Raw genomic sequence first — 15178 nt, 5'->3', positions numbered from 1 at the left:
GTTATATATATTTTTTGTTATTTTCGTCTTCAAACATGAAAAATGAAAACATAGAAACTGGTAAATTAAGTAGTAGTTTATGTTATCTCTATAATATTAGTTTTATTATAACGTATGAATATTATGACATACGTTTTTTGGACACTATGAGGCCAAAAGGATTTACAATCCCCAGGACTGTCGCAATATTCAATAAATCAATTAATCACATGATAAATTAAAACAATAATTTTCATCAGCATGATTTATCATTTCTCTTTTTTCTCTCTTTCTACTAAAAACTGGCTGATAAAAGTCTTTAGTTTGGTGCTATGGTCTCAACTAGCGCTTTTTTGAAGGAAAATTTTGTTTACAAAGTTTCAAAAATCATTTTATTTGTTTTGTTTATTTATTTTGGATACTTAAAATGTCTTCCAGTTCCAATGTTAAAGGTTCATTAGAATTTAAAGTTTATTGATCTTTGAAAATATGTTATTATACCTTATTTTCCGCACTATAAGGCGCACCGGATTATAAGGTGCACCTTCAATGAATGGCCTATTTTAAAACATTTCCCATATATAAGGCGCATAGAATAGACGCTTCGGTTTGGGTTGCCAATATGTTCCGTACGACATTATTACACATCCACACTTGTAAAGAAGTGTTCCCTGAGTACTTTATATAGTAGGCTGCCCCAGTCACGGTGTTGGTGTTGTGATATTGTGCCCAACTGCTTTCTGGGTAACACAGACCAACCGACACGCTGCCGCCACAGTCTCTGTCTCTCTGCCCCTGCCCCTCCCCCACCCCTGGCTTTAAATGTATTATCACATTTATTAACAAACCAACGTTCTGACAACTATCCCAGCATGCACCGCGCACTTCTTCTTCTACGGGGGAAAATGAAGTCGGTGACCGTAGTTGCTAGACCTGTTGTGGCTCAATATTGGTCCATATATAAGGCGCACCGGATTATAAGGCGCACTGTCAGCTTTTGAGGAAATTGAAGGTTTTTAGGTGCGCCTTACAGTGCGGAAGATACGGTATTATTGTTTTCCCCTTACTGTTATTTTACTTAAAAATGATCTGAAAACAACAATATTATCGCTTATCGCAATAACTTCTATTACACTTTATCATCCAGCAAAATTTGTTATTGTGATACTTGAACTGGTAGTTCAGAAAGCACAACACTTTCTTTTTTATTCAGAAAGTGCATTTTTCTGATAGAAGACAGATAACTTTTATCTTTTACTTCTTATAACTTGTGCTTAGAAAGTTTTTTTTTCTTATAGAATATTCCAAGAGGTTTACATCAGAGCACTTTTTTTTGTAATGAAAAGGCTGTAATTTTTTTCTAAATGGCATGTAGAGTAGGTGACACATCACATGATGGATAAACTGCAGTCATAAATCTTTTACAGTAACTAATGACAGGAACCATGTGTGATGAACGAAGCATGTTGGGAAGGAATAGCACAAATCCTTTGATTTGCACCAACCCTATAATTGTGGTAAATTGCTTCAAGCTGGATAAATAAAGCTACTGACTTGACAGAGTCGGTCCTTAACATCCACAACTGCAGTGGAAGATGTTTAATGTACAATTTCCTCTAATTTTGCTTTTCCTGTTCAAATGCTTTCTCCTCAGTAAAAAAGACGATGTCAAGTATTGCACCGGTGGTTTCCATGGCTCAGACAATCTCTTCACCAACATGCAGGTCAGAGGAAGGAAGGATGTGTGTGGTCTTGCTAGGGTCAAGACATTTTGTATCATGACGTTTTTTATTTTTAAGAAAACAGGAACTTCTTATATTTAGCTGTTAATATATGAGGAAAAAAAACAACAATAATCAACAATTTCTGTAATCATAATATTAACCTCTTTGGGTATTTGAGACTTGAAGGAATAAAAAGCTTCTGTGATGAAGTAAAGGGACTTTAAAAACAAGTAATTGGTATATTTAGTAGTTCAATATTCTTTCGTTTTTATGTTTGAAAACAATAAAGTGAGATCTTGAACCACCTCTGGTTCTTTTGCAGAAACCCACAAACCAATAGACAGGAGAGGAAATATTTGGACAAACCTCTACAGAGCCCTTAAGTAGTGCGGAGAACTGAAATTATCCAAGAATTAAGCAAATTGCAATAATTGCGCAATAGTTTGAGAAGTTTCTCTCAACCTAAATGCAGAAAGATTTAAACTTAATACCACAGCAATTAATCTTAGTCATCACAGTTTCTTTGAATTGTCTAGATTAATTTGTCACATGCTGGAATTTGACTTAAAGCACTTAGTTGGTTACTTATTTAGTAAGAACCAAAATGATTTCTTCCTCTCCTTTCGTGTAGAATAGAATAAAAACAGCCTTTATTGTCCCACAAAGTGGAAATTCAGTATAGGAAACTGTTTAGGTTTAGGTCATTTCAGAGCTTGACTTCTCTTTAAATATTTACCAATGAACTAAATGAGTGAATCAGATGTTTGACGTCTTGATGTTAACAGAGGGGCTGAATAACGCTTTCCAGTACACAGACTGGTAGGCGTTGTTGCTTAAAAGCTTGGTTTAGTTTATTTCATCATGTGTGCGAGAAGAAATGAATGAAGATGCTTTATGTTTGTTTTTTCTTTTAGGCAATCTTCATTGGATACGGTCCTGGATTTAAAACTAAATACGTCGTTCCAACATTTGAAAACATTGAATTATACAACCTCATGTGTGGTGAGTGGCTGTTTGAGTTATTGTTTTTTCTCTTCTTGCTGCAAATCATTTCAGTTTCATGATGTTTTGGTGAACTACTGCGATAAAAAAGAAATGAAGCTCGCGTTTTAGTAATGAAAGTTGATGTGACAGACTCAAGTCAAACTCCATTGGAGAATATCAGATTTTATTTAGAAAATAAAAATCTCTTTTGCAAGACAATTCTGGTCAAGAACATTACCAGCAAAAACAGAAGAAGCTGACAAAAGCTAATTTAGCTCCAACAAAATTATAAAACGAATAATAGTCATGCAAATTTTACACAAACTTCAGTAGTTTGTTCAGAACAATTGCACCAAAACTACACCAATGTTACTAACAACTACTAACAATAGCAGCAATTAGCAAACAACTGGTGGAACTGCACATCTGCTGAATTTATCATACAGCTGTAAACAACATAATGAGAAGCAAGGTTCTCAGAAAACTTGGTGGTTAGGGCGCTCGCTGTTTTTGAGTTTAAAAATATTTAAAGTTGACAGGAAATTTGAAAATATCACTTGATAATTATGTGGTACTGGAAGATTGGAAGATTAATACCCTAACACCAACTACAAAATCTTAAAAATGCAAACATTTTTAAAAAACTTAAATAAATAAGCAATGTTAAGCCTGGAGGGGGTTCAAGTAAAGCCTGATGGCCCACCAGGCTTGCAATACACTGGGGGAAAAACCCTGAGAAGTACTGTTGTGATGACATGCTGAATGTGGAGTGTCAGAAAGAGACAGAGGTCAGTTTCAAGACGATACATTGGAAAATTTATATAAACTGAATGTATCGTAATTACTTGGTTGCGCTATAAAGTGGCACTACGTGCCAGGAAAATACATAATAGCTCCCCTTTAATAGAAAATATTTGCAATTTCAAGACTTTGCTAAACATGTTCTTGGCTGTTAACAAATAGCCTTATACACTTTGGTCATGTCTTTGTTGACAGAGTTAATGCTCAGTCACGCCTGCTGAATGAACATTTACAGTTAGTGACTAATATCCTAAACAGAACCATGCTCTGTCAAATTTTAACCTGACTGGCCTTAAAAAAATGTCTCTCCTGCTCAGCTTTTAATCAGTTTTGCTACATTTAGTTTTTTCAGAAGCTTTAATCTCAAAAAGAGAGATGGTCTGTTTGCAACATATACATGTTTTAACTATCTGCTCACATTGTTGTTTGGTTTGTTCTTATTTTCCTCCCGTGTTTGGGAGCGCTGCTGTTCGCCTCAGCTGCTGCAGCATCCCCATAACTGTCGGTACAGGAAACAGATGCATTTCTTCAGCTTTCAGTTGCTGCTCTGCTTCCTAAATATGTCAACAGATCCCACAAACCAAACCTCGATTTTATCATATCCAAGACAGAAGAAGTGCATATTGTAGAAATATTGTGGTTATTTAATAAGATAATTTAAAGAGCAAAATAGAAAATGTGAGAAGCAACCGGTGTTAACCAGTTTCAAATGTTTAGAACAAATGATGAGAAATTGTATTGGATTTTTATGTGGCAGATCAAACCAAACTAGCATAAAGTGCCTTCAGAAAATGTTTTCTTTCCTTACAGTTTTCCAGTTTTATCTTCTTTTTTTTTTTTTTTTTACTTCCACTTGCATGTTTCAGATCATCAAACTCAGTCAAAGATAACCTGACTAAATGCAAAATGCAGTTTTCAAATGGCGTATAAGAGAAACAACTACACCAGAGTCAGTAATCCCAACTTATTAATGATGAACTGTGATTAACCACAAATGACATCACTTTATCAGAATCTGTCTGGCTACACGAGGTGGACAACAGATCTGAACATGCAATAAATTCAACAATAGATGAGAAACTAAGTCATCGACATTCAGTCTGGAAGGGAGTTCAAAGCGATTTCTAATGCCCTGAAACTCCCACTGAATCTAAGTGAGCCAACCATTGTTCAGAAATGTGGAAAACATGAAACAGTAGTAAACCTTCCCAAGACGGGCTAGCCTTCAAAAGAAATCAGAAAGCTCAAGCACAGCATGAACACAAAAGAACAACGCAACAACTAAAGTGCTGCAGGCTTTAGTCACTTTACATTCATGATTCAACAATAAGGATAAGATTGGACAAAAATGCGAGCCAAGTCCTCCTCCGAATGGCTTAAAATAAATTCCAAAAACTCAAAACAAAGGTTTTATGTGGGCTGGTGCAACTCTAGAGTTGTGGCATGACTTTGAACTGGTTGCGCATACTTCGAAACCCTAAAATGTGTCTGAATTAAATTAGAAACAAGAGCAGAAATGCTTTTGCAGGTTATTTTTCTCTCGGATAAACATTCTTTACCTCAATTTGTACGAGTTATAAATCCTGTCTAATGTTTTTTTTTTCTTTTCCTTTCCCCCCATCAGACCTTCTTGGTATTCGTCCGTCCCCAAACAATGGGACGCATGGCAGCCTGAATCATCTCCTGAAGCATCCCCACTATCTGCCTGTTCACCCAGCACAGCTCTCCCATGAAACCCCCTGTGAGAGCACCAACCTGGTTCCCACAGACAACCTGCACTGCCTCTGTTTCTCTCACAGCACTGAGAAGGTATGAAAGTTGTTTTTTTTTTAGCCACATCGGATCAAAATATCAGTCCTCTTTACCGGTCCAGATACGTCAGCTGTCTTGGAATGTATCTACAAGCCTAATTTAATCTGAAACAAACTTTTCTTTGCAGGAGACGGAAATGAACAGAATTCTTTTATCAACAAACTCAGGTAATTATATACATTTATTTTTCTTATTTCAAAGAATCTATGTTTTTAAGCTTTACATCAAATGTTCTTCCCTCATTGAAAACATACATGGAGTGTTGCTTTGATTCTTTCATGCACGTTTGAGAAATCGTTTAATCTCCCTTGGCAACCATTCAGCTCTGCAAAACGTCTGAGCGGACCTAGCTCCGCCTCCAAGAACGCAGCTCCTCCTCGCCCCTCCACAATGACTCCCCCAAGTGGTTTCTTCAGACTAGTCAGCAGCAATTAGCAAAAACCTGAATTGAGCTCATTGCACGATCTACTTCTCAGGGAAACGATGGGAAAAACATTTTTAAGGGGTTCATACAGGAGCGATGTGATGACTTCCTGAAGGCGAAGATTCGGAATGAGCATGAGCTTTTAAAGAGACAGAGGCGTGAAATTAGAATTTAAATTTACTTGAAGTCATATGTGACAGATGTGGTACTTTTACAACAACTGAAGTTAACATAGTTACTTTATTGCACTATAAAACTGAACTATATTGCTGGAAAACCCATAATACTGCCCCTTTTAAAATAGCACTGGGAAATATTTTTGCCTCACACTTTAAATTTCCTCCTTAGAGACCAAAGCTAAGTTGCGCCGCCTTCATCATCCTTTCGGCATCCCCGGAGTCATCCAGGCGGGGAACAGCTTTTGTCTGCTGCACCACGCCGACTACCTGAACGGATACAGCCGGGACCGCCTCATGCCGCTCTGGGTGTCGTACACCCTCCAGCCTCTGGTGAGCTCTCTTTCATCTCTAAACTTAGCCCCATCAGTCAGGGCTGCCTCGGCTGTATTTCTTCTGTGGTTTTGGTTTGGCAGTGGATTGGAAGAGGTTTGTACAGCATCTAAATGCCTTCTGTAAACAGCTGCTGCTCATCCTCTCTATCCGTGCTGGCTCAAACAGCTCTTGTCTTTCTTCCCTTTGTGGTGGAGCTTTCTTGTAATTCACAACCTCAGGCGCAGCAGTTTGTTTCCAAGAGACTTTGGATTCCTCTGTCTGAATGATTGAGCAAGTGGATGTGCTTTCCAAATACAGTATGAGCAAATTATAGCCTGCTACAGTACATTCTCTGCATTCATTGTTAGTTAAAAAAAAAAAGACTATAAAATGGATTACATCTTTAGTCAAGACTACGATTCCAGGAGCAAAATCAATCTTGGCCTAATTTAATTTCTCGGAGAAATAAAATACTCCACAGAAATAATCAACGTAACTTGGCAGGCTGGATCAGCCCCCTACTCCTATTTTAATAGGATTTCCAAGAATCCACCAGGTTTAAATTAAAACCGTCAGCCTGAGCCAGCAGGAGCTTCTAACTCCTATCAATCATCGTTTGCTACGGTTCGTATCATGAATGAAAGTTTGAGACAGACGATCACGAGGAGGAGGAGTCTAAATTAATGTTTATGACCTGAAGTTAACAGGTTTCACTTCAGTCCACATTCAGGCTAGTTAAATTAATTTTTCCTCAGCCATTGATTAACCAGGATAAAACTCCTTTAGATCAAAGATTTATTTTAGAAAAGAATCCTGGCAACAATAAAGTTAAACGGTTCGTTACAAAAGACACAAACTTGTGTTTCGGGATAAAATTCACTTTATATTTTAATATTTACCTTTGAAAAAGAGTGAATTATATTTTAGTCATCTTATGGGAGAATCTGTTAAAGAAACTTTTTGCCTTTTCTATTGAGACTGATTACAAAATTCACCACATAAATAGTTATTAAAAAGTAAAACTAATGTATTCTTGTTTACTGAAATTTATTTTTCTTAGTCTCATTCATATTTACTGACACCCCGGGTAAAAGCCTTAACATTTTAAAGCCTAATATAAGAAATAAACTCAGGAGAAATAAAATTTACTTCTCATAAAGTCATACACTTACTTTGATAAATTCAAATGTGAAATGTATTTAAAATTTAGTTGCTTCCAGTACACTGCATCTCCAATGTTTATGGATGTTAAGGATCAAATCGCGATTGGCTCAAATATTTGGGACACTTTCTATAAATGCTTAGAGTTTCCTATTTTATATTAAAGGGGATCTATTTTGAAAAATTCACATTTTGCACAATTTTGTGCTTCCATTTGGGTCTCTACTGCTTCTGAAAACAGCACAAGTGCTTAAAAGAAACACTTAGCTGTTTTTTTTAGCAATAAGATAATGTTTTTACCAGCAGAGCTCCAGCATGTTTGGTCAGCAGGTTAATCTCTGTATGCGCTGTACAAGTTTGCAGCACGTATTTGCCAACGCTATTCTAAAGTTAGAAATATCACATTGATAAATATCACATTCCACAGAAAAATCCAGAATAGTTGAATCCATAAATAGTACTTGTGATACTTAAGATGTACTAAAGCAGTGGTTCCCAAACTTTTTTTCCTGGGCCCCCCCAGTGGTTTCCAAACTATTTCTGCCCCCCCCCCCCTCCCACTATGGCTTACAAATAGCTGTCTGGTTGAACGATGTGTGTGAGCGAAGGGGAACTGGGGGGCTGGATTCTTAGAGACTCCCTGTTATACTCAGCCCAGACGAACAAGGGGGGGAATCAACTTTTTGGGGGTAAAAATGAATTGTCGCTGAACATAGACAACAACACCAGTAGCCTACAAGCTACTTGTTAACAAGCTTAAGGTGATGTATTGATGTTAGCTAGTCATCTTTTCGCTAACTTTACCTGCATCAAACAGCTTTACTCAACAGTCGGTTAGTTTGGGGGAAAAACTGGAAAGTTCTTTGCGTTTTGCTGGTTTGCTGCCATGATTCTAACACACCTGCGCAGCTCTGCGCAGCAGCAGGTCTCCTTCACTGCCACGCAGGTGTAAACCAGTAGCTCTCATGTTGCGTTTAAAGGCGGCTCGTAAAACAGGTTACATGTTAACAACGGATTAAACAGTTTTGACTGCTGATAAAAGTGACAGAGGACACAGATATGGGACATGTAGCCCCTACTGTATCAAACTGACATAGGAATAACAGAGAGTTGGCCATTCTAAGGTAACAACCCAGTTCATACAGCGTTCATGTTTTTTTTTTTCCATCCAGACACCCCCATCCCCCTGCAATGGCACGGCACCTCCCCTAGGGGGTGCGCACCACAGTTTGGGAACCTTTGTACTAAAGTATCATAAAAACATATTTGTTACAGTTTTTCTATTAAATACTTTGTGGCATTCAAGTTGTTCTTGGCTGTTTAACTATTAAAACCTGTATTTTTAAGATAATCTTTTTTTGTTTCAGTATTTTATCTTTGGTAAGGTAATTTTATTTATATAGCACATTTTCAGCAACAAGGCAATTCAGTGCTTTACATGAGTTAAAAGGAAATACAAACAAAATAACAAACCAAAGGAAAGAAAAAAGAGTATTATTGCATTCCACGACATCGAGCTCAATGGAAACTGGAACTGACGCTCTTTGCCTCCAATTTGCCTGTGGTACAGAGATCCGTAATACAAGTTTGATACAGAAGGTTTCTAAATAGGTACATAAAAAAAATATTTCATTTGGCAGTATAGAACTACATTGCATTAATCTTTTGCCAATATTACAAACGGTGTTGCACATTATCTGAAGATAACTTCAATTATCTTGCTGTTTTGTAATGATTAAGAAATAATTGTCATTATCTCAGGACTACAGATCTGGCTACTATGTTAGTTTATCAAGAAAATAATGTTTTCCAAACATAATTAAGGAGAATGCGAATGGAAGCGTACTGAGCTGAAAAAGTCCCAACAAGAAACATATCAGTAAAAGTTTTTATTAATGCATAAAGGATTATATTACTGCACATTGAAACTGGGTGTAACACACAATAACTATTAATTTTGGTTAAGCAAAATCGTAACCTTCCCATTCTTTTGTACCCAGCTTCTGTAATGCAATTTACAGGAATAAAGTACAAACTAAAGTTGCCCAATTTAAGACCAGACTTTGATTCAATTAGGAATTTGTGGTTTGAAGAGTCTCCATCCAATCTGGGCTACTTTTCAGAGAGCAATGGGCAAAATTATTAACTTAAGACGGGTAAAGCTAAACTCCAAAAGAGTAAAAAGTTTGTACATTAACCTTTGAAGAACATTGTAAAAAAAATAAAAAAACAGCAGTTTTTTTTTTTACTTCCTGTCAAATACAATTTGTAATGAAATGTTATCAATAACTAAGACGTTCAAATTAAAGATTTAGACATCAAGTGCACATCAAGCATTTTCGTTCTCATGAGAACCGAAAGAGAAATATTTCCTCATTGAGCTGTTCAACTCTAAATCCAGCCAAGCGATCTTCCATAAGTGACTTGTCCTGTTGTCCTGTCCACACTGTCCACCGCTAACTGATCCCCTCTCTCAGTCCAGAGTGCCAACCCTGAGCCCATATGAGTGCATTCGAGCCGACTTTCGAGTCCCGTCTTCCTCCGACCAGCTGTGTCTCCTCTACAGAGATGAGGCCGCTCTGACCTATGGCCTGCTGCACCCGCCCTGTGAGTGTGTGTAAATGTCATGTAGAAGGTGGCACAACCTGTGCCCAAATGAATTCACTTTTCAAGCATGTAGGAGTGAAGAGTCTCTCGTTAGCCTTTTTCTGAGATCCTGTCAGTTCAGTGGATGCCGCTTTTTGCATTCACTCTAACACTGATCTGATTTGTTTTGGTTTCACATTTCTCCCGCTTTACTTCATGTAAAGTATTAATATCGTATGTAGAATTTTGTTGCTGCAGGAGGAAGAAATGTCAAAAAGTTCAAGGGGTTTAAAAACGATTACAATGCTCTAGAAAGGTTTGCTTCCAGGAAGCTTCAGCAGATGAAGTGAAACAGGGAAATTAACACGGATCAGCAGAAGTGAGACACCTGGATGACCACAAATTAAACATTTTAATTCCTGTCGCCATGTTACAAAGTGAGGTTTGAGACTGATTTTTTTGCAGGAAAATAGGTGAAGCTTTTCACATTATAAGCATTTTTAGATTTTGCAAGTCATCATAAAGTGACATCTTTTGCTTCAGTTTCAAAATCTTTGACTATAAAATCCAAAGTCCCATACCTGTTGCTTCACCTGTCATTATTTTTGCAGATCTGAATATCACTGGTTCAGTGTCTGACTCTTTTATCGGCAGTAACATGGCGCCAATGTTCCCTGCATTTAAAGGTGAGTATTTATGGAAGTATTTGTCAAATGTGCGTGTTTCCAATTTGCGATTAGAGTTATTACATTATTAATGCAGTCATTTCAAAACTAAAAATTGGGATCACCAGGGACAGATAGTTAAACAGGCTGAACAAAGTACAGATATCTGTGATGCAACTTCTTCGTGTTCATGGCTGTCAGACCACCGGCACGTAGAAAACCTGCTTTGTGCAAGCTTGAACAAAACGTAGCTGTAAATCTATTCATCAAGTCCCGAACTGAGGAAATATCTGGATTTTTGACTCAGTGCCAGCAGCAAAACAAAGTTTTGTTCCTTCATAGTAGCATAAAATTATGAATCAACATTATTAATTCATTTTTGTTTTAACTGGAACATGCACCTTATAAATTGGATATATACAATCTGGTTGCTGCTGTTGTTAGCCAAGTTCTGATAAATAAAATCCCACTGAGTTTTGCCAGAAAATAAACAATAAATGAAAGAAAATTTTAGTTTCTTAATCCCTATAAAATACTAACAGGTGCTGCCCCCTGGTGGCTCACTGTTCCTGATACACAGGTTTACACTGATAACTCAAACGTTAATGTTGTTTGTTTGTACAAATTGCAGGATTACATGTATTAAACTGCATATTTATGTTTTCCAGAGGTTTGGAGTCATGTCCACACGTCTATACTTTTGAAATATTCTCAAGACCTGAACGGAGTCAACGTCGTCAGTGGGCCGATATTTGATAAAGACTTTGATGGAAATGTAGATCCAGTCAGTAAAAACACAGGGTAAGTTGTCTACAACTATACCACAACTTTAGTGATTGTTGTTGTTGTGTGATATTCTGTTTAATAAATGTTTCTGAAAAAGTTGATGTTTTAAAACAATTTTCCCATTTTCTATCTGTTAAAAAGATGACTGAATGCACACAAATTTAACTTAATATTCATAAATAAATGTCATTCTCACTTTAAAAATAGGGCTGTGCAATCAAGTACTGTATTAGTTTGGATATTCACCAACTTTTAATTTTATTTTTTTGTGCGTTTCTTTCTTTCATCTTCATCGTGAATGGGTCCCTGACTCGGGACTCGATCAGTTTTGTTATTACTAGTCACTTTCATGCATCTCTGTCTGACAACATGAAGAAAGTTAAAAAGTTTTGAAAAGATAAAAGTCTCTCAAGAAAAGACGAGCAGCAAAGTTGATATCTGTCAGTCTGAAAATGGTTGTAAAGCATTCTCTTAGGATTTTGAACTCCACCTGTCAATTACAAAACAAATAATTGAACAAAAATCCTCACTTTCCTCAGCTAAGGTCAGTGTTCTCGCTTCAACAATGAGAAAGAGAGACTGATAAAGACTAAAAAAGTCAGGCAAAAATCTAAAACTAAACTAAATGACCAGCAGCAAAAAAAAACTAGATGAACTTTAGCAGAACATGCATCAAACCATATAGCATGACAGGTGAGGAGATATGTCTGAAATGTGAAAAAATGTCTCTGTTGCATGTAACAGTAACAGTAATAATAGAAAAAAATCAGTCCCAAATAAAAAAAAAAACAGTTCTGGATCTAAAAATGTTTCACTGTATTGAGCTATGCTTTGACTCTGCTCTGATTTTCTATCCAATCATGTAAATTCCTTAGAAAACATTTCAAGAAAAAATGAAAGCTAAACAACTAACCTTAAAATCAAGCAAGAAGAAATTCGACACATTTATTGGTTAAGATCAGACAAAAGGTTTCACACTTAGCCAACACTTGTGAGCTATTTAAATGTAATTCCTCCATTTCTGAGCAAGGAAGCATTTTCACATAAATCAAAGTTGTGGTTGTGCATGTTTTATAAAACACCCAGGGCAATTACAATGTTGCTAAACAAAGATTGTGCAACATGTAAATCAAAACCAGTTGACAGTATGGTGTTTGTTTGGTCACATCTCATCAAACCACACGCGCTGAGCTTTGGAGAAGAACGCTATACATCATCACTGATTATGTTCTTCCAATCTTTTCCCCCCGTTTACTGCGATGTTTATTTCTGTTTAATTTATGGTTTAACCAGGAAACACTGACAGCCTTTCCTCACATCCCCTGACGGTTATCTTGTGGTAGTGCCCCATGTGTGGAAATGCAGGACTACTTTTGACAAATAAGGGGGAGGGGGGACAGATTTGTGTCATCGCATCACAGAAGGTGGAAATCAGAAGAGTTAAAGAAAATCTTCTTCTTCACAGGAAACCCTTTTTTGTTCCAGCTGCTTTTTTGTTAAAACCCCACAAACATTTCTCTCTCTCTCTCTCCAGGAATGAAAGTTCAGTGCCAACGCATTTCTTCTTGATCATGACCAGCTGTCGCAACTCAAGCTTCAGTCCTGTTAACTGTGAGGGTCCACTTCAGGCCATAGCATTCATCATGCCCCACAAACCTGACTACTCAGAGTTCTGCGCTGTGAGTAACACCCACCACACCCCTGTGCACTTCACCTCAGATAAAACCTCTGTAAAACTACAGCGCTGAGCAAATGTAGAGAAACCGCACGGACAATCTTTCATGTGAACACAAAGCAGAATAACTGCAGAGTGCTACAATCCAGGTCATCTTAATGTAATTATACATCACCTTTTTCTAAATAGAGTCGACTTATGTGTACTTTAACCTCGCTATGCAGTGATGAGAGCAGTTATGTCTGTTACAGGACTTCTGTTCTCTAATAACACACAGATCTACATTATGATGTCAGCAGGAGACCCAAGCACTGAGCAGATGCTTTGAACTATTCAAGGTGTGGATGCACCATAACTTTCTCCACCTGAACAGAAACAAAACCAAAGTTATCATCTATTGGACCTAAAGAGGAACGATCAAGAGTCTGCTCACAACTTCAGTTATTACAGCTGGAAACCAGCAATCAGACCTGAACCTTTAGCGACACATAAAAACAGTTACAAAGTCAGCCTTCTGTCACCTGAAGAACATTTCAAGGGCTATTCATTCAGTTTTTACGCTTCTGTAATCTGGAACAAGCTTCCAGAAAACTGCAAAAATGCTGAAATACTGACTTCCTTTAAATGAAAGCTTAAAAAAACTGACCTATTTAGAGTTGCCTTTGATTTGTAATAACTGAAACATTGATTGATATATTTAATTTGCTTGAGGATTGTAATGATGGGATTTGAGCCTTTTTGCTGAAATGTGCTATACAAGTAAACTTGCCGTGACTTGACATAACCACTAATCCAGAACAGGATTAGTGAGCAAGTAGCATCTTGAAAACCTAGAAAGAAGCAGACAGCAAATAAAGTCGTGGAAAAGTTTAACCCTTTCAGACCAAATGGATCGGGGGATCCAGCCAAATTTGCGGTACCGTAACTCCACCACACTTTGCGCTATCTGTAAAATTCCAACAGTTTCTGAAAGGGGAGACATTGCGCTTTCCAGCCAATATCGGGTTATTACAGTAATTTCACCCCCTGCCGTAGCAGGGAGTGAAATCTGTGGGGCGCTCCTTTAATAGATGATAAATTGTGAAAATAACTTGCTAGATATTGAAAGTCCCAGTTGTTATGGATAAATGGGCAAATATATTTACTCACAAGACATTTAAAGAACTGCGTACAATTAAAATAAGCAAAAAAATCCAGGCAGACATGTGAAACTTGCGTCATAAAAGGGTTAAAGGAGGGTTAGGTTAGAAAACAATATCCAAACATCTCACAAATTAGCACAAAACCAAACTTGGTAGGACATGGCTGTCCTCTGAGGCAGACAAGGAGAGCATTACATATAACACAGTATTACATTATGTTAGTGGTTGTAATTTCTCTTTCCGCCTCTCTTCAGGCGGGGTCTGACTTGTCGTGGGTGAAGGAGTGGCTGAGGTTTCACATCGCACGAGTCCGAGACATCGAGCTGCTAACGGGACTCAGCTTCTACCACGACAGGATATCGGTGGAAGAAACGATACAGCTCAAAACATTTCTACACACTATTTAAACTCAGAGACTATGGCTAAAACAACCAAACACAACCAGACTGGTGGGCATGCAGCTACCTTTTTTTGGGGATGCACCACAAACAGTGGGTTTTGTAGCTGTTTCATTAATAAAAGGTTCTTACTTCAAACCAAAATATTTCTAACTTGAAGGGCCATTCATTTCATTAGTCATATAATCATTTTTAAGACCAGTCTTCCTGTAATTCAGGCACGAATCTATGCAGTGAATCTCGATTTAAAGAATAAAAATCTTTGACCTTCCTCAGACTTTTTTAGGAAAAATAAAAGCCTTTTTTTATGTCTGGAACATTTGTTGCTTGTGAAATATCAGGAAATCAAAGAAATCATGCCATACTTTAAGAAGTCTATCCATCCAAGTTTTGTTTTAATGTATATTCTTTTTATTTTTATGGTTTTGCACCAGTACTACTTTTGGCATTTGATACATTTTTGAAAAGATTTATTCTATTTTTAGTTTGTGTATGTTGATCATGCAGGTATGGATTATTTGCCCTTCCACAGGCAGAAGATTCTTCCACA

At 37.3% G+C, this 15178-nt stretch overlaps 1 protein-coding gene across 3 annotated transcripts in view; it reads left to right on the top strand.

The window, feature by feature from the left end:
- Nucleotides 1-14945, top strand: part of enpp1 (ectonucleotide pyrophosphatase/phosphodiesterase 1) — a 36215-nt gene extending 21270 nt beyond the window's left edge. For all 3 annotated transcript variants that reach the window (XM_008397515.2, XM_008397513.1, XM_008397514.2), the window contains 10 exons: nt 1634-1703; nt 2618-2705; nt 5113-5297; nt 5428-5467; nt 6073-6233; nt 9854-9983; nt 10574-10648; nt 11296-11428; nt 12948-13092; nt 14485-14945. In XM_008397515.2, the coding sequence (XP_008395737.1) occupies nt 1634-1703; nt 2618-2705; nt 5113-5297; nt 5428-5467; nt 6073-6233; nt 9854-9983; nt 10574-10648; nt 11296-11428; nt 12948-13092; nt 14485-14637 (1180 nt within the window). In that variant the 3' untranslated portion in view covers nt 14638-14945. The remainder of the gene's footprint in view (nt 1-1633; nt 1704-2617; nt 2706-5112; nt 5298-5427; nt 5468-6072; nt 6234-9853; nt 9984-10573; nt 10649-11295; nt 11429-12947; nt 13093-14484) is intronic.
- The last annotated feature ends 233 nt before the right edge of the window (nt 14946-15178 follow it).

The sequence above is a fragment of the Poecilia reticulata genome, linkage group LG21 (genome assembly GCF_000633615.1).
Source record: "Poecilia reticulata strain Guanapo linkage group LG21, Guppy_female_1.0+MT, whole genome shotgun sequence".
Classification (NCBI taxonomy): Eukaryota; Metazoa; Chordata; class Actinopteri; order Cyprinodontiformes; family Poeciliidae; genus Poecilia; species Poecilia reticulata.
This window is presented reverse-complemented; position numbering and strand designations above follow the sequence as displayed.